Source organism: Populus nigra, chromosome 3 (genome assembly GCF_951802175.1).
Source record: "Populus nigra chromosome 3, ddPopNigr1.1, whole genome shotgun sequence".
NCBI classification, from domain to species: Eukaryota; Viridiplantae; Streptophyta; class Magnoliopsida; order Malpighiales; family Salicaceae; genus Populus; species Populus nigra.
In genome coordinates this window covers 26,724,043-26,748,666 of record NC_084854.1, presented here as the reverse complement: position 1 = coordinate 26,748,666, position 24,624 = coordinate 26,724,043, and the positions used below count along the sequence as shown (strand labels likewise).

Sequence of the window (24,624 nt, the reverse complement as noted above, 5' to 3'; positions counted from 1 at the left end):
GACTAAATCAAGTTTTATAAATAATAATAATAATAATAATAATAATCTGTAGAGTGCAAGATGGTCAGCAAAAATATGAGTCTCAATATAACGAGTGCCATTTTCAATCCTGGTGTTGGACTTTTCTTGTTCCCTTGTCGAAGGGAATACGAACTTGAATAAATGCACCCAATCCAAATCTATCGCTCTATTCCTCTTTTGATCTGTTGAAGCATGTAACCTTTGACATTTGACTAACCGTGTCACCCATAGAATTCAAAGATTGCGCGGTCTTTGGTCTCCATTCTAGCTCTTTGATTAAGAGAAATTTCCCATGACTCGGGCTCCGACCTCATGGAAGAAGGAAAACATATAGGAATTATCAGCTTCAACATTCTACCATTAACGCTTTCTATTCTACACCTTCCAATTTGGACTATCAAGCTAGCTGATCAAATTATGAACATCCCTCGTTGCTTCCTAGCTGGCTAGGCACTGATCTCATTCTCTGCCATTAGCCTCACGTTTGTTTGAATGGTTTGCATGCCCGAATTTCCAGTCAAAGAAGCCTCATCTTACAAGCCAATTAACGCTATAAATACCCACATGGACTCCTGCATTCTCCATTATCGATCTCATACACTTCCTTGCACCAATAAAGCATCAGTTTGATCTCTAGCTAGATATAAAGTATTTGTTAATTTGTTTTTGACGTTAATTAACATGGCAACCACGCTCAAATCTCTCCGCTTCTTTGTCATTCTTTTGATGGTGAACTCCCTCTTCTTCATTGGGACTACCGAAGCCCGTCCCTTCAACATTATGAAGTCAGGAAACTCTGCTGCTAGCAGAGGTACTGAGAGTTTATTTGATGGGTTATCACTTGGAGGAATTAAAGATGGTTCTAGTCCTGGTGTAGGACATGGGTTTACCAACAGTAAAACACTTGGGGGAATCAAAGAGGATCCTAGCCCTGGTTCAGGACATGGGTTCACCAATAGTGAAACACTTGAAGGGATCAAGGAGGGTCCTAGCCCCGGTGCAGGACATGAGTTCACTAACAGTGGAACACTAGGAGGGATTAAGGAGGGTTCTAGCCCTGGTGTAGGACATGAGTTCACCAACAGTAAAACACTCGGGGGAATCAAAGAGGGTCCTAGCCCTGGTGTAGGACATGAGTTCACCAACAGTGGAACACTTGGAGGGATCAAGGAAGGTTCTAGCCCTGGTGCAGGACATGGGTTTACCGACAGTGGCACACTTGGAGGGATTAAGGAGGGTCCTAGCCCTGGTGTAGGACATGGGTTTACCGACAGTAAAACACTTGGGGGAATTAAGAATGAGGGTCCTAGCCCTGGTGTAGGACATGAGTTCACCAACAGTAGAACACTAGGAGGGATCAAGGAGGGTCCTAGTCCTGGTGCAGGACATGGGTTTACCGACAGTGGCACACTTGGAGGGATCAAGGAGGGTTCTAGCCCTGGTGTAGGACATGGGTTCACCAACAGTAAAACACTTGGGGGAATTAAGAATGAGGGTCCTAGCCCTGGTGTAGGACATAAGTTCACCAACAGTAGAACACTAGGAGGGATTAAGGAAGGTCCTAGCCCTGGTGCAGGACATGAGTTTACCAACAGTGGCACATTTGGAGGGATCAAGGAGGGTTCTAGTCCTGGTGTAGGACATGGGTTCACCAACAGTGGAACACTAGGAGGGATTAAGGAGGGTTCTAGCCCTGGTGTAGGACATGGGTTCACCAACAGTGGGACACTTGGAGGAATTAAGGAGGGTCCAAGTCCTTGTTGTGGAAACAAATACACTACCAGCACCAAGTATTGACTCGTGTTTAGCCACAACAAATATTTGAGTTATTCTTTTGTTAATTAATATTTGATATATCTTTATTTTTCAATTATAATTTTTTTTTATTTTATTGAAATTTTATGATTTATCATGTAATAGAGGTTATATAAAATTTCAATCGCTGAAATTTCAAATTAATACATACAACTTATTATTAGCTTTGATGTCTCCTCCTTCTTTCTTTTTTAAATTGATCGGAATTTTGAAGATTACAGGGAAATTGGGAGTACTCTACTTAATAAATGAGGAATAAATATTAGAAATATATATCTATATTTTCAGGATGCATGATGTCAATTAAATTTGTTTGGATCAATTTTCAACTTATTTAACATAAAGTCCAACTCAAACTAAATTCTCAGTACACAAATCACCGAACTAATCCGTCATGTTTCAAGAATAAAAAAATATAACACTTCATAAAAATATCTGAAATGTATATTTATATTTATAAGATATTATTTTTATCAATTAAATTTGATTGGATTAATTTTCAATTTAATTTAAAATAAAATCCAATCCAGCTGAGTAAATGAATCACCAAATTCATCCATGGTACTTCATGAATTAGAGAAAAATAACACTTAATAAATGTGAAAAAAATATTCATAATATATATTTTATATTTTTAAGGTCGTGTTATTAATCAGAAAAATTACAAGCTCTATATACTAAAAAAATAGAGAGGAAAAACTACAAGCTCTCTTGAAAGAAAACAGGAAAAAAGAAAAATCTTTTAAACAAATTTTACAAAATTAAGCAAATCGAATTCTATGTTAATTTTCGAAGAGAAAAACTTTGCATCAATCGAATTTAAATTAGAAAAGAAGCCAATTGAAAATTAGGTTCATCAGATGCAATTGAAAATAGTACCCCTCATCTTCTAATTACTACACCTAACAACAGACTATATTAATTTCTTAAACAAAATTAGTTAAAAAAATCACTGAAACATGGTTGAAAAATTCCTACATAATCAACAACAATAAATAAATCTATGTTGCTGTCGAGAGTCTTTTTTTAAAAAAATTAAACTGTGTAATTATTTTATTGTTAATTATATAGTTTTATATCAATATTATGGGGAAAGATTAGACCAAATCAATATAACTAAAGGAAAGGTCACATTTTTTTTTTCTTGGACAGATACACCTACCAAACAAGTTTGCCATAACCACAAGTATCCCAACCGTGAATTTAGGTCACGAAAAGTCAAAGGTCCTTTGTAATAATTATCGAAGAAAACAGGGAGGACTTTCTTAGTTAAGGTTATCATTTTAATGCACCCTTCAAGTATATTTATGACAGCTATATATATTGACAACTTGTGTGGAAGACTGACTAGATTGGTAGATGATGCATCTTCTGCACGTTCAACCATTATTTTAGGGTTCGGTGTTTGATATTGTGGTAGTAGTTATTTTTTAAAATATATTTTATTTAAAAATATATTAAAATAATATATTTTTTATTTGAAAAATTTATTTTTGATATCGCCACATTAAAACAATCTAAAAAAATAACTAAAAAATTAATTTTAAACAAAAACAAATTTAAATATTTAAGAATAATGTTTGGGTCTCGTTTCCAAACACTACTTAAGCCCATGAAACAAATTAAGAACATGTTAATTAATTCATTTAAAAAAAGAACTAGTACATTAATAAAATAAAATTAAGAGTGCTGGTATTTAACTATAGACCCTAAGGAGAAGCATTGCTCATTTGAAAAGTGTTTTTGTTTTTTGGTTCATAGAATTTTTTATGCTTAGGCACCTAATTTTTTTTCTTCTTCTTATTTGATCCTTTGATATTATTTTGATATGCAATTACTCTTGGTGATTTGTTTTTCATGCCTATGAATGTGGATCTCAAAGAGTTGAGGAAATGTTACATCGCTCGATTTGGTGAAACAAAATTTAATTTCATTGATTTAAAATAATTAGAGCTTTAATTATCAAATGTGAAGCTTAAAGAAATTCTCAATCCCTTTTTTTTTCTGCCAACATCAGAGACTGATTTGGATGGTCATGGAAAAGTTGATGGCCCTTTTATAACATTGATCCCTTAATTTTTTTTATGTTTAATTCGACCCTTTTCATTGACTTTATTTACGATTTGATTTACTAACTTTTTTTGTTTGCTTTGATACAAGGAGCTCTCAATATTGAGATGTTTTTTTTTTTTGTGCTCGACTAACGTTTAGTTTTGCAAACTAAAACAAAATTTTTACTAATTTAAAATAATTAAGTATTAAGAGACCAAAATTAAAACTAAAACAAATATGGGAATTAGGGTAAGTGAGAAGGGAAAATTGAATATCATGCGCAACAAATGCACCATTTTATGGAGGAAGCCCACTATGTTCAGGTAGCACATACGGCTTTCTCGATAGACAAAAACCAGTTTTCATGATGATGTTGGAAATGACACAACATGATTTTCTCGTTGGTTAGACATATGTTAGCAATGGAGCGGTGGTAAGGTTGTGGCATACTTTTTTTCTTCTCCTCCCTCTTCTCTTCTCAGAATTCTAGCTGGCCTGCCAAAATTAAAAGATATCTTGTCATTTTATTCTGATATCAAATTTGGTCTTTTTTTATTACTATTTGTTTTGTTTAGGATTTTTTAATTTTTTGTAATTTTTCCCTTTAGCATTTGATTTTATTTAATATTTATATCAAGTTCAGTCCTCATTCTTTTTATTACAATTTCTTTTGTTTTGGATCATGTTCTTAATTTAATTTTGTTTTTCAATTTCATCCATCAAAATTTGGTGTCATTGTATTTTAATGTTAAATTTAGTCATCATTCTATTGATTACTATTTATTTTGTTTTGAAATGATTTTTTTTCAATTTCATCCCTGATCATTTAGTTGATTGAGAATTTAACTTCATGAATTTTTCATGTTTGTCTTATATGGAGTAATCCTGACTTTATGAACCGGGTCACGAGTTTAAAAGATTATCTTAAGCTGACTTCAGTTTTTTCTAGTAATTTTTTTAAATTATTTTTTTCAATTATATCATTCAATATTGGGTTGGTTAGGGAATGAGATCTGTGGTTTTTTTACTTTATTTATATGGTATTATCTCAATATCATGTTTCAGGTCGTAGTTTTGACATGTTAATCTAGGTTTACTTGAGGTTTTATTTTCATTGTTTTTTTTTAAATTGATTTTTTTTCAATTTCACCTTTCAATATTGAATTGTTTTGAAAATTGAGTTTTGTAATTTTATTTAAATTGTATTATATGAGATTATGCTGGTATCACAACTAAATTGTGGATTTGATACGCTAACTCATGTGAACTTAGATCGTAGCTTTGACATGTTGTCTTTTCTCTTGTTTTTTTTTATGTTTTAGTATTATAATATCAAAATCATTAAAAAAATAACAATTTAACATTTTTTTAAATTCAAATACAGTATAAACGCAATATCAAACACTTTACTCTGAACTTTTGTAATGTATTATGTTACGGGTTAATATTAAGCATAGAATCAATGGACTATTTCCTAAGAACGGACAGTGCCTATGATTCTGGAATCTTAAGTGAAAGAATATTACATAGGACGAAAAGCAAGAAAACAAACATTTGTTATCTTTGAGTAGAAAGCAAGCAAAATAAAAGTGAGTTAAACTCCATTTCTTTAATTTTTCTCTCTTGTCAAGCAAGCATATATTCCTAGTTAAACAACCTTCTGATTACTCTTTCAATCACACATCTTTGCGTTTTGTGTTGTTGTTAATTACTAAGATAGCTTCTAACATAATTGTGGCAATGCAAGGGAATAATCTTTAGTTTCTCTGAGTCGATAGGCCCACCTTATGTCCACCTGCTTTTTTCCTACCCTCCTCGCTTTCCTCCACTTTGTAGTTAGTCCTCTCTTTATGGATAAATTATATATCCCCATGAGCTTGCAAGGAGGATGTCAGAAAATTTTCTATTAGAAGTTTCACTTCTGGAGCTTTGAAGACAGCTACATTTCAAGCCAAGATTAGTAGACCTTATGGAGATTATAGTATTTTACGTTCTCGTTATAGCGCCTATCTTCTTCACTCTTAGTGGTAACATGTTCATTCTTGTTTTTAGAGCTTTTTAGTCTCTTCTATGAATATATTTGGCATGTCTAGTTTGTGTCTATGCACCTACATTTTCACATCCCCGTCATGCCTATAATTTGTTTTGTTGCAGATGCAAGACTTCCTATGCAATTGTTCGAGAAACCGGAGGTGTCAAATCAAGTGAAGATTGATCAGCTATCAGAGCCGAAAGCTGATTTAGAATATGGCGCTAGTTCTCCATTGTCCCTCCCACCATTAGAATCATTGTCACCACTTTCTTTACCTGATAGTGCTCCTCCCTATTGTATAAACCCACCATTTGGTCCACCGCCACCTTCTACAACTTTGCCATCTCCAATAGGCCACATTCCAGCAGCCTCTCCACCACCCTTTGCACCTATTTTACCTATCCAAAACCCACCTCCAAGCCCATCTTATAACTTCGCTTGCCCGCCCACTCACACACCAACTCCGAAATCCCCTCATTATGAGCCTAGCCCACCAAAACGTGTTCCAAGCCCATCGGGGTATCAACCACCGATGCTTTACCCTCCACCCGCCATGCCGCCACCGCCACATAAGAACCCACAATATGCTGTTTGGTGTGTGGCAAAACCAACCGTGCCTGATTCAATAATCCAAGAGGCCCTGGACTATGCTTGCGGGTCGGGTGCTGAATGCAAACAAATTCAGCCCAATGGGCATTGCTTTCAGCCCAATACACTGGTTGCTCATGCTTCATATGCTTTCAATAGTTGCTGGCAGAAAACAAAGGTTCGTGGGGGCACTTGTGATTTTGGTGGGAGTGCCATGCTTGTCACAACTGATCCAAGTGAGTATGAATTTAATTTCAAGGAGGATAAGAAATGCTAATAATATTTCCTTTTTTAGCTAACAATGTTGATAATTACTAACTAATCTCTTCATGATTGCTGCAGGTTATAATGACTGCAACTTCATCAATAATTGAGCACCAAGGAGACAGACACTTTCATAGACCAGCCAGTCCACTGAGTTCAGTGCACTGGTGTCGGGAATATAGTTGAAGACAATACTTTTTGTTAGAAAATTAATATTCTTGTTGAATTTATAGGGTTTTAGCCAATGAGTTAAAACGTATTGCTGTGATATTTTCTAGTTGTTTCACATTTTGTATACGAAACTTCTATATCTTTTGCATCTATGTATTCAGATTCATGGACAGCATTTTCATTTGCCTCAGGAAAAACAACGTTGGACTTAATAGCTTGGGGATACAGTAACCTATCCATGATTTTTAAGATTATACCTAAAATCATCCAAGCATCCTTTGACTTCTTACATTTATCGACCAAATGGCACATAAGAGTAAATATAATTCTCACTTCATCAATCTAATTTAACTCAACAGGTTTGGTTAGGTAGCTAATGAGTTTGCTCCCTCTAATGATCATATACAATTCACACAATAACATTATTTTTTTTCGTGTTACAATGGAATCGTAACTCTACCCACCACTTTGTGCTTAGTAATAATTTGAATATATCCAAAATAAAAGGAATATGCACTACAAACTATCACTTTCCTGAACATCCAAAGAGGTGGAGAGATTACAGTGTCGAAAAACACTTTCCTGAACCTACTAAGCTAGCACCACCATTGTTGCAGCTCAATGAAGTAAGCTTTAGTCATCCAGACCGATCGGATTTCAAGTTGTCCAATGTTGATGTGGGTATCGATATGGGGACTCACGTTGCTATTGTTGGACCCAACGGGGATGGAAAATCTACTCTGCTCAATCTTCTTGAAGGTGATTTGCTACCAACTGAGGTTGAAAGTGCGGCAGAGTCAGAAGTTGAGGATTGGAAGGTGTTAGAGTAAATGAATTTAAATAAAGATGTGTAGTTAAGAGGATGTGTTTGTTTGTTTTTAAGAAGTAATATCAAGATTGTCTATAAAGACAATTCTGACAATGTTTTATAGATCAAGAACAGTTCTCGTCTTTCTAGAACTCATGTTTTTACGTTTTCTCTTGCCAAAATCTTACTCTCCTTTCTAAGGAGAGTAATTAAGAGTCTCGTTGGTTCGAACAATAAATTATTTTAAGATCATAGGAATGATTCTTGTTTCAATTTAAAAATTAAAAGTTAATATTCTATCAACAAACTTCTTTTATATGTTGATTTATATGTCTTTTAATGCTCTGTACCAAATTATTAGAGTAGGAGGAACAGTAAAAGGTACTCGCAACACTTTGTGGATCTTCTCATGAAACACCAGTTCAGTGCCTCCTCCGTCTCCGTCCGGACCAAGAAGGCCTTGGCAAAGTGGAGGCTGTTCGAGAGAAGCTTGGTTAATTTGGACTTGAGTAAAATCATCTTACACCTATAGCAAACTTATCAGGGCGGCAGAAAGCCAGGATTGTTCTCACATCAATATACATACCGAAGCCTCACATTCTGTTACTGGATGAACCGACCAATCATCTGGATATGCAGAGTATAGACGCATTGGCCGATGCACTGGATGAATTCACCGGTGGAGTTGTCCTTGTCAGTCATGACTCTAGGTTGATATCGCGTGACTGTCATGGTGAAGAGAAGAGTGAAATTGGGGGGTGGAAGATGGAACTCTGGATACTTTCCCTGGAACATTTGAAGAGTACAAAGAGGAGCTTCGAACTTAGATTAAGGCTGAGGTTGATGATTGAGGCTATTGTTATGAAACTTTGTTCTCTGCATCATTTGCTTCATAAGAATTTGTTTGCAGTTGTTGCATTTGTATTTGACTAATACAAATGGCATATCCTTCTTTCCTTGCAACATTCAAAGACAAGAGGATCTTGTTCTCTTGGCGTTTGGTGGAAGATGGAAGAACATTTTGTTTTCTTTCTTTGTTTTTATTTATATAATTCATAAAATCTTGTTCTCTATAACATTTTGAAATGGTTACTAGATAACTTAGAAAAGTTATCAGAGAGATAACTAACTTGTGGCAGCCAAGCATTCATAACGATATTACTTTTTGATCTTTTGATGTCGGCTTTTCCTAACACTGTGAAGCAGAATTCACCAAGTGTTTACATTTCATGGGCTTATATTGACTTCCTGTTTCTCCTTCCTTTCTTTTGCTAAGATGAGAACCTTTATGATACCTCTGATGTGCTCCTCGCCTGAAATAATAAGTATGGACCGGAATTCTGAAACTAGTTTAGTCCTGATAAGGTGTATTCGTCCTTGCTTGCTTCAGGTTCAACCAGGCTTAGATTGAAATTGTGTTCCCTTCAATGGTGCAATCTTGATCAATTACATTAGTCATCAACTGGTTAGCCAAATGTATATTTTAAGCTACTAACATCTGATCATATGTATAGCTTCTCAAATTCTGTAAACTTAACTGGAATCTTTACACTTAATGACTTCCTGAGATCAAAATGCAACCAACTCATGTCGTCTAGGCATCGGTGAAAGGGTAAAAAAATGCATTCTTCAAAGCATCTCCATGTGACAAATCTAGTTTTAAGAGTTTGCGAAAGCCTGAGAATCCCAAGTAGAAACTTTCAGTGTTATTGCAGTGTGAATAAGGCTGTTTTCAGATTGTTCAATGGTGATAGCAAGTTAAACGAGTCAAAACTTGGAAAAAAAAAAAAACAGAGGCCTGTTATCAAGAGAAGCAGGGGAAGCATTGCCTGTAATGGTGGTTGGAAGGCAAAGACAACATCTGATAGTAACTGAAAGAGTTCCTTTTTAGAGAGGGCATAGCCCTTAAAGATATTTTTTTGACACTTGGTCCTAAAGTATCGATTATTGACAAAAACACCCTTGTGATTTCTACTGAGAAATTGGATCTTGATTTAATGTGTACTGGCATATTGCTATTGCTTTTATAACGGGTTAACAATAATTATTTTAATATAAAATAATATAAAAATATAAAATAAAGATATTTTAAATATCTTAGATCAATACGTGTCAACACTTTTTAAAATAATATATATATATATATATATATATATATATATATATATATATATACACATACATATATATCCTCATGATTCTCTAAATATCTATGATGTAGTTTACAATACAAATATTTTATGTATATAATATCAATACAATATTTTTTCCATGAGTTTTAAAATATAAGATAACTTGATATTGATGTAGTTTTTACTGTTACAGGTTTAAAAAAAAAAGGTGATGGGGAGCGGGGTGGCCCTAGCCTGGGCCTAGCCCACTAAAGTTAAATTTTTATCCAAAACCATCATATAATTAAATTTCTAATGACAAATAGGGGTCCATCAAAACCACAACCAGACAGTCTAGGCCCCCTTACCACAAAGTCTAGATGGCCTCGAACCACTAGTGTGTGCCCAGAGCACACGGTGCCTGATCCTGATCAGGTCATGCTGTATTCCCACATGCTCTTGATAATTGCTAGAGAAACTTGTGGTGTGAAACAGTAATGCTTGTTATAGCTGAGATCCACCTACATAATATCATGATGACCCACATATATTGCAATAAAACATTAGAGTAAATTGTAAGAAAATTAATGGCATGCCGTGCAGAGGGAAAAAAATGTTACATTTGTACTGTTCTAACAAGCTTTTGTTCTATTGTAAGGAATTAGAAAAACTCTTAAATCTAATATTGGTTGGTCAATTAGAGCAAAATGAGTGTAATATAATATACTCAGTTTATTTTTATTATAGATTGATTTATCTTGCTTCGATATTCTAGATATATTATTTTTTCTTCATAATCGAGTATTTATATATATAAATACAACATATTACAAAATACCAATAACTAATCGTTACCTTTTAAGCTTTACTCAGTATTCACTAGCTAATCCTCTGATTGAATATATATATATATATATATATATATATATATATGTATGTATGTATGTATGTATCTTCCCCTTTTACATTCTTTTGAGATCATTAAAAAAAGATGAATTGCAGGGACATGATAATCTCTTCAGTCGACGATCGACTTCATCGATCTCACATATAGCTAGATGGACAAACCAGAATTCTCGCAAGAGATAGCGCAACCTTGGTGCATGAATTGTTGAAATATTGTGATGACTGTCGGCATGCAGTAGGGTAGCAAAACGCCATGGTTAACTAAGTTAACAACATTCACATCACAATTTTGGCAACAAAAATTAGCCCACGATTGTTTACTTTTTAGATTCAAAAGTACAACAATCTCGTAACACCACATGGCAATGCAAAAAGAACTCATGACTTTCATGGTTTCTTGAATGGCCTTTAACCAACAAGACAAATTACTGCCATGGAGTTTGAGATAATCTCCAAATCCACTTCATTAGATGTGTATGAGATAACATCCGCAAGTCTTGCCAGCTAGTTGTTGCATGGAGTCTAGCTTGAATTCTATGCACAAGCTGTCATGGTGGGGTATTACTTTGCTGGTAGGTTCTAGTCTTCTAGTGCTTTGGCATGGGGGGCCATGATATATATATTGATAAATGAACGAAGACAATAAAAATCTTACTATATGAGTACAGCAGGATATTGTAAAACTTGAAATGTGACATTAATTTCTATTGGGATTTAGTGGGGAAAAATGAAAATGAAAGGAACATATAGAGAAAGTTCATATGGATCTTAACGTCTTGATTAGACTGAATTCAGAGAGCAATCACTGTACCATCACTAGTCAGTGTCACTTGTGCTGATAGAGAGTCCATTTTGATGAAAGACTGGTTGAATATATACGTTTTCGAATGACTAAAAAAGAATATGATACAAAAAAAAGACGAACACCAATATGATAAAATAATAATCCTAGAATCATTATCTCAATTTAAAATTTAAAATTTTAAAATAATAAATAAGTTTTTATATATATTCTTAAGTGAATTTTTAAAATTTTAAATTTAAACAAAATCAAAATAGCATATGTTTAATTTTATTAATTAAAATGAAAAGGATGAGATGTTAACTATTGATTATTTGATTACAAAAGTTTTTATATTACATAAAAAAATTATATCAACTAAAATTTTAAGTTATTAAATAAAATTTTAAAATATAATATATATTATTTTCCGACAGTCACATAGAATTTGTCTTTCCTGACATGTATACCATGTCCTGTCAAGGTGTGAACTGTGAAGTAAGAAATGTTGTCTTTCTTGACATGGAGACCATGTCCTGTCAAGGTGTGAAGCAAGAAATTTCCCAATATTTTAACCTCGTCGGCCACTAGCCATGTGTAATTAGGCTTAACTGGTAGTTTTGCTAAGCTTGCTTTATAACTAATATGAGATTACCCTGTTTAATCCGAGGACTCCTAGATGCATCAAAATAATCAGTTTCGGTCTGATCGATGATTTTAGTCATTCAACTAATCTAGGTTGATATAATGGAGCATGTACGGAAGGTTTAAATCAAGCTACATTAACCCTAAAAAAAAATTTATGTCGTAAAATATTATTTATTGGAATTGACTAGAGTTTTTTTTATATAAATATTTTTAATTAAAGGGTTAAATTAAATTTAAAAATATCTTTGATAAAAGGAAAAACAAATCAAAAGAATGGGGTCAAACTAAAAAAAATAAAATAAAATAAAACTTTGATTGAAGGATGAAATTGAAAGCCAAAAACAACTTCAATAAAAGTGCCAAGGAAATAAAAATATATATATATGAGAAATTGCAATTGAAAAACTAAAAATTCTATAAATTGAATAATAAATTAAAAGAAATGGGGAATGAAATTTTAAAAAAAAAAACATATAAGAAATTTCAATTAAAGGACTAAGTTGAAAAGAAAAAAACTTATATAAATTGAAAAGGAATGAAATAATAAATTAAGAGAATAATGAATGAAATTAAAAAATAAGAAAAAAAAGAACAATGTTGTACATTATTTATTAGGAGAGAGAAACTAAAGGGAGGAAATCAAACGACCACCGACGACAATCCAATCATCGAAAGTTGTCACGCGCTACTTCACATTGAAGAGGACATAATGGTGCACTAGAGAGATGGTGGAAGTCCAATTTCAGCCATAGAATGACGTTACACGAGCTACTTAAATGACGTAGATGCAACTCACTCACTAATACATGTTGAACATGTACCAACAACTTTTCTAATTTTAAAATAATATGAAAAATACTAAAAATACCCCCTGTGACCCTGGAAATTACACAAAATACTCGTGTGAAAGTATAAAAATACCCCTAAATACAAAGATTATTTTTTGTATTTTTCAAGGTTAAAGATGTACTTTCATTGTATAAAGATATTTGAAAACCCTAAAAAACCATTATCCAGCAGCCCAACAAGTTTTTGACCTTAGGGAAAATAAGTATTTTTATTGTTAAGAAACTTGTGAAAAGTCAAGAAAGCTCTTGGTCAATAATTCTATTTTTTGTTGATTTTTTTAGTAAAATAATATTTTTACTATGTTGGAAAATTTAAAAAGACGTAAACACTCCTGTAAAATCTTTTAATGATCAATAGACCTGTAAAAAAAAACAAATCACTCTCACTCTCAAGACTTCGTCCTTTTCCAGTCAAGGGCAACATAATAATTCCATTATAGGCTCCGTTTGTTTGCTGTAAAGTAGTTTCCTTTTGGAAAGTGAATTACGGGGAAAGTAAATTCTGGAAAAGTATTTTCCAATGTTTGGTAGTGTATTGGAAAATAAGTTGGAAAACACTTTCCAGTGTTTGGTTATGTCATGAAAAATGAGCTGGAAAATAACTTATTAATATTTTATTTTTCTCAAGTTTATTAAAATAATGAGGAACAAATCTTACAAATTAAAAAGTTGAATGAGAATGAAATTGAAAAAAAATATAATTTCATAAATTATCTCAAATAAAATAAATAATAATCAAAATAATAGAGATCGAATCTAAAAAAGAAAAAAAAATGAAAGATGAAGAAATTAAAATAATAATAATTAACATTTCATAAATTATTTCAAATAAAATAAGTAAAAATCAAAAGAATGAGGACCAAATTTGATAGATAAAAAATTTCAATAAAAAATGATAAGGAAAAAGCAAATAGCAATTATAAAAATAAGGACCAAAGTTAATATAAAAATTAAATTTTAAGAGATGAAATTGAAAAATAAATATTCAAAACAAATTATATATAGCAATCAAAAGTTTGAGGGTCAAATTTGATATAATCAACAAATAATGACATTTCTAAATTTTTCACAACTTTCAAAAAGTATTTTATGCCCAAATTTTTCAGGAAAACACTTTCCTGAAAACCAAGCTAAATTTCCTTTGACTAGAAAGTGTTTTCCGTTGACCAACTTTTCTAATGACAAACAAATACAGGAAAGTTTGGAAAGTGATTTTCCAGAAACCACTTTCCAAAAAACAAACACAGTCAAAAGGAAAAACACTTTCCTGAAAACCAAACCAAATTTTTCTTTGATTGGAAAGTGTTTTCCATTGACAGGAAAATAATTTTCGTTGACTAACTTTTCTAATGGCAAACAAACACAAGAAAATTTGAAAAGTGGCTTTCCGAAAACTATTTTTCAGAAAACAAACATGGCCATAGACTCCCATGAGTTTTAATGTTATTGTTAAATATCTTAAAGGGACCATAGGAGGGAAATGAAAAAAAAAAAAGGATAAAAAGATGTAAGAAAAGAACGCCAAAGAAGAACTATAATGGATTATACGTAACCTAATCTTTCGAGCAATTATGCAAATGAAGCCATGTTTGTTGCTTGGAAGTTATAATGCAAGAAAAACATATCCCAAACCGGAGACTTTCACTGTTGTAAATGTTGTAAGCATATGGCCGACACCATTGGATTCATTACACAGTACTCTGTGATCTACAACTCTATCGTAGAGTACTGCCAAAAACAAATCCGAGTGAGTGGCTTGTCCTGCCTCTTATGTAGTTCTTCGTATGAAGATTTTCATTGGATTCATTCGACAGTACTCTATGATCTACAAGTCTATCATAGAGTACTGCCAAAAACAATCCGAGAGAGTCTGCCTCTTATGTAGTTCTTCGTATGAAGATTTTTTCTCTCCAAGGAAATTGCATATTTCATTTGATAGGTGTACTCTACAATTATGATTTAACATTTAAGTCTCCAAAGGGGTGAATAGTAAATTGTTACTTACAGTACAATATTCTAATGTGAATACATGACACTTTTAAAATTAATGTATAATATGGAATGATTGTTTAATCCGATAATTTATTAACTCAAGATTTGGTATAGATGATGTTTTAAATTAAATTAGATGGGAGTTATCCAGATTTATTTATAACCTGATTAATTTAATTAGAATTCTATTTAACATTTAAAAAAATCTAAAATAATATTTTTTTTATTTAAAATAAAATTATTTTAAATTTAATATATCCTTAAAAGTTGAATTGTGCAACACACCGATGCCAATGTTTTTGCCCCCAAATTAAATTTCACATATGGCAACAAAAACTAATTGAATAAGTCAATCAATGATGACAAAAGATACAATAAAATATTGGACTGAAAATAATGTGTGCATTAATTTCAGATCTACCACTACATTGGTGTGCCCATGATGTCGCAGGCAGAACTAAAAAAACATTTAACCAAAAAAACAATTCAGAAGATTATTATATTCTTAAAGAATTAAAAGAGATTTCATAATTAGATTAAATATTTATTAATTTAATAATATAATAAAAAAATGAAGCAATAACAACAACAAATAAATTTTAAAAAAATATTGCTACAGGTAAAGTTGAGTTAACACTTGAAACTTGTGATCCAGTATACGAGATCGAGATAATATTATAGAAAAATAATACCATAAAAAATCAATTGAAAAAAAAAATATAAACTAACCCGGTCAAATCTTTTAAACTTGTGATCCAAAAGATTAACAAAATCTTGATCAATAAAATATTGAAGGATGAAATTGAAAAAAAATCCAATAAAAATGAATTAAAAACAAAACAAATAATAATAAAAAAATAAGAATCAAATCTAATATAAAATAAAATGAACTAGAATATTGAGGAATGCAATTGAAAAAATAATTTAATTAAGAGAATGATATAAAATATTGAAGGATGCAATTAAAAGAATGATACAAAATATTGAGGAATGCAATTGAAAAGATAATTCAATTGAGAGAAAATTAAAAAAATTAAAATAAAAAAAATAAAGATCAAATCTAAAACCAGTAAAAAACCAAATGATGATTCAATTGAAATAAAAAATTTTTTGTATGGAAAATCTAAAATAAAACAAATAAAAATAACATAAACCAAATTTAAAAGCAAAATAAATGGAAGGGTTGGTTCTGAAACCAAGTAAAAAAATGAAAAGAAAAAAAGAAAAAAATTAAATGGTCATCAACAAAAAAACCCCGATATATTTTTGTTACACTTGTCACATAAAAATAAAAACAATGTCGTGAGGATTAAAATACCACCCACAGAATAGCAATGTATGCACCTTCTGAATATCATAAAAGAACCCACACATGTTCGCATGATGCCATGCCTAGCCTGCTTTTCTAAACAAAATAATATTTTTTATAATAAAATATTTAAATATCCTTGATTAAACTCTATAATAACAAAAATAACTATATGAAAAAGACAAAAAAAAATTTAAATTTATTTTGCAAATAAAATTAAAAAGTTAAAACTGACCTTGTTCGCTGGTTCTGTTTTTTCCCCCCTCCGAGGGCACATTAATCATTTTATTGTTCAGTAAACAGAAAAATACTATTATACCCTGCAGCAAAGGCTATTTGTGTGCTGTTGTCAAGGGCAAAAGCATATTTTTATTGACAATGAGTCCAGAGCGTAAGTAAAAATGGCTACAGCAAATCTAATACCTTCCTAATTAATAACGTCTATAAGAATGCTAGCATGCATGACTTAAGCTTCATATTCACTTGAGAACTCAGTAAAGTAAGGAGACACGATGGCTAAGTTTGCTGTGGCTAATCTCTTGATCCTTCTTTTGAACTTGGGCGCTTTGCTCACTTCACTTGCTTGTCCCTCTTGCCCTTACACACCTCACCCTAAACCGCCGAAGCGTCCTCCAATAAAGCCACCAAAGCCTCCTGTGACTCCTCCAATAAAGCCACCAAAGCCTCCTATAAAGCCACCAAAGCCTCCTGTGACTCCTCCAATAAAGCCACCAAAGCCTCCTATTAAGCCACCAAAGCCTCCTGTGACTCCTCCTATAAAGCCACCAAAGCCTCCTGTGACTCCTCCAGTAATACCAATACCACCAACTCTTCCTCCACCAAAGCCTCCAGTGACTCCTCCAGTAATACCAACACCACCAATTCTTCCTCCACCAGAGCCTCCAGTAATACCAACACCTCCAATCGAGAAGCCACCACCAACACCACCAAAGCAAGAGACTTGCCCCATTGACACTCTCAAGTTAGGCGCATGTGTGGATGTCCTAGGTGGACTAGTCCACATTGGTATTGGCAGTAGTGCCAAGGATGAATGCTGCCCACTGCTGGAAGGTCTTGTAGACTTGGATGCTGCTGTATGTCTTTGCACCGTTATCAAGGCTAAGCTTCTCAACATCAATCTTATTCTACCCATTGCTCTTGAGCTCCTTGTTGATTGTGGCAAGAACCCACCTGAAGGGTTCAAGTGTCCTTCCTAATTAGATAATTAGGTACTGCCTGGCTTCAATCTTCAGGATTTTGCTATATACATATATATAATTTTTTCTTGATTTTGAGTAGATGTTCAGTTAATTAGAAAAATATTAATTCATAGTTTGTATTCTGTGTTTGATCATTGCAGGTTCTGGTGTAACATACAGACGATACATGTGTGTGGGCTTGAAATCATAAAGAATAACTGCACTAGCTAGGGATCTTCATGTGTCTAACTGCGCGAGAGATCTTCAAGTGGCTAGAATGAAGCATACTTCAATAGGATATCCTGTGTTTTGTTCTCCTAGTTGATTTTCTTATGTTCCTCTTTTCCCTTTACGATATAATATACTGTCTTAATTTGCTTTGCTTATTATGTGTTAAACTCTGTCGTGGAGCCGGGGTTTATGTTATTTACACGTGACTCGCTTATAATTTAGGGACTGTTTATTTTCCCAAAGTGTTTTTTTTTTAATTTTATTTTAAATTAATATTTATTTTTATGTTTCCATATCATTTTAATTTTAATATAATATCAAAAATAATTTTTAAAAATTAAAAAAACATTATTTTATTATATTTTTAAATAAAAAACACTTTAAAAATAACCAAAAATATATTCATCTTAATATCTAAATAAATTCGTATTTCATTCGGCCTGAGTTTCCCAATTTTCTCCTCTAAAACAAAGGTGATGGTTTCTAGGCCCCTAGAATCCAACACATATGAAGCGTCCAGCATTAAACAGCCTTCATGCATCCAGAACCAATATTTATCACATGAATTTAGGCATAATTAAGAGAATTCCCCTCTCAAGAAACTTGTTTTTGCAAGTGTTGTAATTGTCAAAGTCTAATTCTTTATGTATTCTTACCACTGCAGTGATTACTTAATGTTTAATTTGATCAAAATGTGATGAGCATGGCGTGCATATGTGCTTTTGATGTTGTCTGTATTTGAACAGTTTGTTTTTATAGGAGAGAATTAGAACATGAATTTCCTTACGAGACAAGGATTATGGATGAACGTTAAGCTAATTTAAATGGATTGCCTCTTCTTTCTTTTTTTTTGCTTATTGTGTGTTTACTCGATTGTTGACCAAGACCATCTCTCTCTCTCTCTCTCTCTCTCCCCAGAAAATTCTTGTGATGTGACCTAAAGTACTATAAATGGGCAGTAATGGGTTCGCCTGAGAAGCTAGAAATAGAAAAAGAAAAGGAAATTAATTATACACTGGCATGGAATGGACTCTTATGCACGTACGTATTTTATGTGCACAATATATTGTAGACCGATAACATGACCGAGAATGTATGGCTACTAAGAATAAACGACCTACTATGAGCTAAAATCTTATGATGTGACCGAAATTTAATGCTATATATCATGGTAGTGCTTGGCTAGGGGGAAAAGGCTAGAAAAGGGGTGGGAGGAGGAGGAAATTTAATTATACCGGCATGGAACGTGCTCTTCTGCATGTATTTTGATATGATATGGGCTAAATGTGGTGAAACTTGACAACAGGACACAGGATTTGGGCCGAACAATTCTATAAATAATTTATTTTTATGTTTTAAAAATATTTTTTTAAAAAAATAATTTATATATATTTTTAAATAAAAAATATTTAAAAAAATAAAATTTTAATGTGACTTGCTATGAGATTTGTTGCATAGACACTAAATCATCGATATTGCTTTTAATCAATTGTGAGATAGAAAAGGGAAAAAAACCAAAAAAAATAAAATGCACAGCAAAACAATAGATGGAATGAACATATTCAGCCTTTCACATTCTTTAATTTGTACTATTTTTCTATTTTTTTTCTTTAATTTGTCTTTTTTTTTCTTCTATAAGCCTATAGTACTATTATTTACAGAGATAATAAATGATGTTGCTAGAACGCGACAGAAATCATCGTGCACAAGGAGACACAAAATACTATTTCATGTGAAAGTTAAATCACACTTTTGTCCTTCGAGAAAAAAGGGGATGCCTGGGTTTGGAAGGTAATTCCGTCTTTTTCAACAGGACATTGATCATTAAAGGATTGTCAGGGCAGTTTTGTCTTTTTCTTCACTTTTTACCATATATGGGTAGTGCTTGGTTCAGGGAAAGAAGCTAGAAAAGGGGTGGCTGGAGGGGGAAATTTATATTTACATGCATTTTCAGATGATAGGAGCTAAATGTGGTGAAACTTCATAACGGGACCCAGGACAAAGGAAAAACCCTTAAAAATCCTTGGTGCCAACAACTCTGTAACCTTTAAAATAATATTTTTAAAGTTTGTTTATTTTTGTATTTTTAAAATAAATTAAGAATTTTTTTGCTGTTTTCAAATTGATTTGATGTGATAATATAAAAAATAAAATGTATTTTGATACATTTTTAAATAAAAAATATTTTAAAAAATAATTATTTTCATAATAAAATAAATAGATTATTAGTGCGGCTGTCTATGAGATTGGCTGCATCGCTAAATAGACACTAAACCAATAACGTTGCTTTTAATCAATTATGAGATAGGAAAGGTGAAAAAAAACAAAAAACAAAAAATAAAATGTGCAGACAAAACAATCCAGAGCAGTGACATGGAGGAACATATTCAGCATTTCACTTTCTATAAGCCTGAAGTACTATTTGTTTTTTCTTTGTTCTATAAGCCTATAGTGCTATTATTTTCAGAAATAATATGGTAGTGGTTGGTTTGTAAATAATTTTTTTGTGTTGAAATATATGTTAATAATTTTTTTTTATTTTTTATAAATTATTTTTAATATCAGCACATCAAAATGATTTAAAATATATAAATCATATTAAATTTTAATAAAAAAAATAAAATTTTTTAATCATACGATTTACACGTATTTTCAAACAGTTTCTAAACGGTGATGTCTATATAAATCATTGTGCACACAGAAACACAAAAGAGTATTTACTGTGAAAGTTAAATCACGCTTTTGTCCTTCGAGAAAAATAGATGCTTTTGTCTGGACTTTGGAGAGTAATTCGGTTGTTTTTAATGGCTTGCCAGGGGCTATTTTATCATCTTCTTCACTTTTTTAGAATAATAAAATGACTTATTTATTTCTAAAATAAAAAAAATTAGATCCATTTACAAAGGGAATTTTTATCTTTTCTTTTTTTTAAAACATAGAAATAATTTTTTTGCCCTTAGAATCCAAAAAATAAAGGCATGTGTTCATGAAAGATTTCATCTTTTTACATTAATCTTTTTGTTGATTCCAAAATCATGAAGGTATTTTGGACTTTTTATGCTTAATAATTATATTTTAATTAAAAATTTGTTAAAACATTTTCCACTTGCATTCTCGCATGTCGTCGGAAGCGCCGCCTAACCCTCTTTCTTTTAGTACGGTGCGTGAAGATAGTTGATGGGTGGTTAATTACTAATATTTGTTTTTTTTTTTCGTTCTTCTTTTCTCTCTCTTCAAGAGAAACCATACATTTTTTTTCTTTTCTTTTCATTTTTCAATTTCATCTCTTATGTTTTTATTGCTTATTTTCATCCTTGGTCTTGTTAGAAACAATTTTAATGTTTTTAATTTAGTCCATAAATTACAATTTCTTATATGTTATTTTTTTCAATTTAGTCCTTATTCTTTTGATTTCTGATTTTTTTCCATGACTTTTTTGTTAAAGTTTTGTTATTTTCAATTTTATCCTTCAATCAAAGTTTATATTTTTTTATTTTTTTTTCAATTTAACTCTCATGCTTTTGATTTTTTTTTTCTTTTCAACTTAACCCTCTAATTTATTTACTTTTTTGCCCTCTATTTTATTTTCATTTTCACCCTTATTCTTTTAATTAAAATTTTTTATGTGATTGATTTTTCTCAAGTTTTATTCTTCGACGTTTGATTTGTTGGAAATTAGATTTCATGATTTTTCTATTGTTCTAATATAATAATACGGATCACAAGTTGATACATACAATTACAAATTTTTTTTCTCATTTTATTTTATGATTTTGTATTATTGTTTTAAAAAATATTGGTTTTGTAGTTATTTTTAATTTTTTTATATCGATTTATCCTGATCTCATGACTTAAACCACGAGTTTTGCAATCCTTTTCTAATAGATCACGGTTTAATTTTTGAAGAATGTTTTTTTATTTTATACTAATAAGCTTTATTTTATAAAAAATATTTATTTTAAAATAATATTTTTGATATGTCAGGCCTTGCAGAATATTTGTTTTCTTTTATTTTATTCACTGAGTTTCATATATGTTTCTATTTCTATTACCTTTTATTGATTTTAATAAAAAAAAATTAGTAGATACAATTTTCCCAGTTTCTCTTTTAGTAAAGTCAGAAAGTTTTTTTTTTTAAGTTTAAATTTTTTTTATTTTAAATTAATATATTTTTGATATTTTTAAATTATTTTAATATGCTAATATTAAAAATGATTTTTTAAAAATAAAAAATATTATTTTAATATATTTTTAAATAAAAAACATTTCAAAAATAACCGTTATCCTATATTCAAAAATACCGTTGACATGCAGTAAAAGAGATTCATAAACTGATGAGCAGGCCAACACTGTGGCTTGGTGAAACCTCGATGAAATGAGTGAGAGACACAGGGTGATGTCGGTCGAAGGCAACAACAAATTTCACTCTCTCTCCATGAAATGTAATTCATTTGAAGCTTGAATTCACATGCATGCACTGTAAAGACTGGATTCAGAGGGCAGCTACAGTGCCATTACCAGTCAATGTCACTGGTGGTGATAGAGAGTTCATTTGGATGAAAGACTGACTGAATATATACATATACATATATATATATATATATATATATATATATATATATATATATATATATATATATATATATATCTTTTTGGATGACTAAAGAAGAAGAATGATGCCCAAAAAGACGAACACCAATTTGATAAAAGAATTAATATAATCCACAAGGATGTGCCATCGATAAGAGCTGGCCTTGCAAGTTGTCTTTTTTGGACATACACATACCCAGTCTAGCTACGGTGTGAAGTGAGAAAGAAACTTCCCAATCGCCGCCTATCCTCGTGAGCAAGTAGCCATGTCGTCGGCTCAATTGGTAGCTGTGCCCAGTTTGCTTAGTTTATAACTATTAATGTCAATAAGTTTGGTGGGATCGAAAATCCAATGATGTAGCCATCCAACGTATCTAAGTTGATGCATTAATGGAGCATGCACGTAAGGTTGAGATAAATCTCGATCAAAACATGCTAAATATGAAGAATTATGATTCGTTGGATAGTCGAATTTGACATTGATCTGGTTTCTTTTCTTAAAAAAAAAAAATTTCCTTTCTTCAGGGTTCCGAATTTGGTACCTCACCTTCACAAATTATGCAAATACCACTTTATCACTTCTTGTTCTATAATTTTAATTCTGGAAAAAAGAAGTTATATTATAATGCTATTGATCCAGTTGTTTGACCAATGTAATTCCACTACTTACACTATTACATAGTAATTCAATAGTTTGATAATTTTAATAGCATTGCTAAAGAGTTCACTGAAGAGATTTCTCCATAAAAAAAATATAAAAAAAAATCAATCCCACCAAAATATAAGCCCCTGAAACAAAACAAAATAAAATATGAATATATTATTAGAATTAATTTTGAAATCAAAGCATTCTTTTAATTGTTTAAATGCATTATAATTATTAAAGATATATTTTTTAAAAATTACTTAAATTATCCTATAATATAAGTATAATTATCTTGATATTGCATATTTCTATCAATATTACAACTTTTGAAAACTTTAATTCTTATAGACTATAGACTCTAAGAATACATATTTTAATGTAACAAAACTATTTTAATTTCATAGCTTAAGTTGTTAAGTTAAATTCTTAGATATGATTATTTATATTATTTTTTAATATATTTTCTTAAGTGAAAGCTTTTTGGGTTTAAAACTTGTATAAGTTTATATTATTTTATACTTAATTTTTTATTAAATAAATAAAAATGATTGAAATCTCTAAATGTTATCAACCACATACTCTAAGAATACATGTCCTTATCTCTCGAGCAATTATGCAAATCAAGCCACGTTGGTTGTTTGGAAATTCTAATGCAAGAAAAGCATGCATCAAACTAGAGTTTTTCTCTATTTTAATTGTTTGTGAGTATGTGGCCGACACAATTGGATTCACCAGACAGACAGATTTTACAAGTCTATGGTAGAGTGCCAAAAACCCGAGCGTTGCTTGTCCTTTTATATATGTTGTTCTTCATATAAAGATTTATTCTCTCTAAGAAAATTACATATTTCATTTGATAGAAGTTTACAATAATGATTTAAGACTAAAGTTTTGAAAGAGATAGATAGTAAAGTGTTCCTTATAATACAACATTCTAACGTTAAAGAACTATGTAATATAAAACAATGTTATTAAACTTGCCAATGCCAAACCCAACTAATCAATTTGATAACCGGTGAATTCACAACTTAGCAAGGATTATATTTTAAATTAAATTGGATGAGTATTAATTCAATTAACTCATAATATTATTAAACCAGTTAAAATCTAATTTAATTTGTAAAAAATTTCAAAACAACAACTATTTATTTTTTAAAAAAATTATTTTAAATTTATCCAAGTTAATTGTACAACTCGTAATCAAAATCTTAACTGGGTGATGGATAGGTACTGTTTTAATAACTCTGTTTCAAACTAGATAAAAGATATTTAGTCTCAATACTTGAAAGTTGATACATTAATTCTTACCATCAATTGTTTCTTTTCCACGAGTGGTTTCTAGCAGCCTTAGCCAATAACGAGCACAACAAGGCACTAAAGGTTAAAATGTCCTCCATCCAAAAACCGTGTTTTTTGATTTCCTTGTCCCAAAATCCAATTTGATAATTGGCGACGAAAATAATTGAAATGTTCGTAACACCAATGCCATTTTATTCGCCCCAAAATCCAATTTGATATTGATAATGAATTGAACAATCACGATTACTAGCGCAAAGCAGTGGTGTATGTTAAGTCAATCAATAATGACAAAACTAGTCGCAATAAAATAATG

The 24,624-nt window shown here is 31.3% G+C and overlaps 4 protein-coding genes across 4 annotated transcripts; all 4 read left to right on the top strand.

The window, feature by feature from the left end:
* The first annotated feature begins 556 nt into the window (after nt 1-556).
* Nucleotides 557-1,999, top strand: LOC133687895 (hyphally-regulated protein-like). The gene has a single exon (XM_062107233.1). It carries the CDS (start codon nt 703-705, stop codon nt 1,816-1,818), a length of 1,116 nt encoding a protein of 371 aa, XP_061963217.1. The 5' UTR covers nt 557-702; the 3' UTR covers nt 1,819-1,999.
* A 3,747-nt stretch (nt 2,000-5,746) lies between these two features.
* LOC133689121 (uncharacterized) lies at nt 5,747-7,118 on the top strand. The gene is made up of 3 exons (XM_062108870.1): nt 5,747-5,915; nt 6,043-6,744; nt 6,851-7,118. Exons 1-3 carry the CDS (start codon nt 5,858-5,860, stop codon nt 6,880-6,882), a joined length of 792 nt encoding a protein of 263 aa, XP_061964854.1. The 5' UTR covers nt 5,747-5,857; the 3' UTR covers nt 6,883-7,118.
* A 514-nt stretch (nt 7,119-7,632) lies between these two features.
* On the top strand, nt 7,633-8,684 carry LOC133689522 (uncharacterized). Its single transcript, XM_062109380.1, has 3 exons — nt 7,633-7,761; nt 8,113-8,244; nt 8,391-8,684. The coding sequence occupies exons 1-3, from the start codon at nt 7,633-7,635 to the stop codon at nt 8,682-8,684; spliced, it is 555 nt and encodes a 184-aa protein (XP_061965364.1).
* Nucleotides 8,685-16,819: 8,135 nt separating this feature from the next.
* Nucleotides 16,820-17,929, top strand: LOC133687794 (36.4 kDa proline-rich protein-like). The gene is made up of 2 exons (XM_062107121.1): nt 16,820-17,575; nt 17,707-17,929. Exon 1 carries the CDS (start codon nt 16,859-16,861, stop codon nt 17,561-17,563), a length of 705 nt encoding a protein of 234 aa, XP_061963105.1. The 5' UTR covers nt 16,820-16,858; the 3' UTR covers nt 17,564-17,575; nt 17,707-17,929.
* The last annotated feature ends 6,695 nt before the right edge of the window (nt 17,930-24,624 follow it).

What these genes read in the sequence shown, in the direction of transcription:
- LOC133689522 (XM_062109380.1), top strand. Translation starts at nt 7,633, where the DNA reads ATGGGGACTCACGTTGCTATTGTTGGACCCAACGGGGATGGAAAATCT. An exon ending in CAGAAGTTGAGGATTGGAAG is followed by an intron (nt 7,762 to 8,112) that starts GTGTTAGAGTAA and finishes CCAAATTATTAG; the next exon opens with AGTAGGAGGAACAGTAAAAG. An exon ending in GGCTGTTCGAGAGAAGCTTG is followed by an intron (nt 8,245 to 8,390) that starts GTTAATTTGGAC and finishes CTGGATATGCAG; the next exon opens with AGTATAGACGCATTGGCCGA.
- LOC133687794 (XM_062107121.1), top strand. Translation starts at nt 16,859, where the DNA reads ATGGCTAAGTTTGCTGTGGCTAATCTCTTGATCCTTCTTTTGAACTTG.
- LOC133689121 (XM_062108870.1), top strand. Translation starts at nt 5,858, where the DNA reads ATGGAGATTATAGTATTTTACGTTCTCGTTATAGCGCCTATCTTCTTC. An exon ending in TATCTTCTTCACTCTTAGTG is followed by an intron (nt 5,916 to 6,042) that starts GTAACATGTTCA and finishes GTTTTGTTGCAG; the next exon opens with ATGCAAGACTTCCTATGCAA. An exon ending in GCTTGTCACAACTGATCCAA is followed by an intron (nt 6,745 to 6,850) that starts GTGAGTATGAAT and finishes TGATTGCTGCAG; the next exon opens with GTTATAATGACTGCAACTTC.
- LOC133687895 (XM_062107233.1), top strand. Translation starts at nt 703, where the DNA reads ATGGCAACCACGCTCAAATCTCTCCGCTTCTTTGTCATTCTTTTGATG.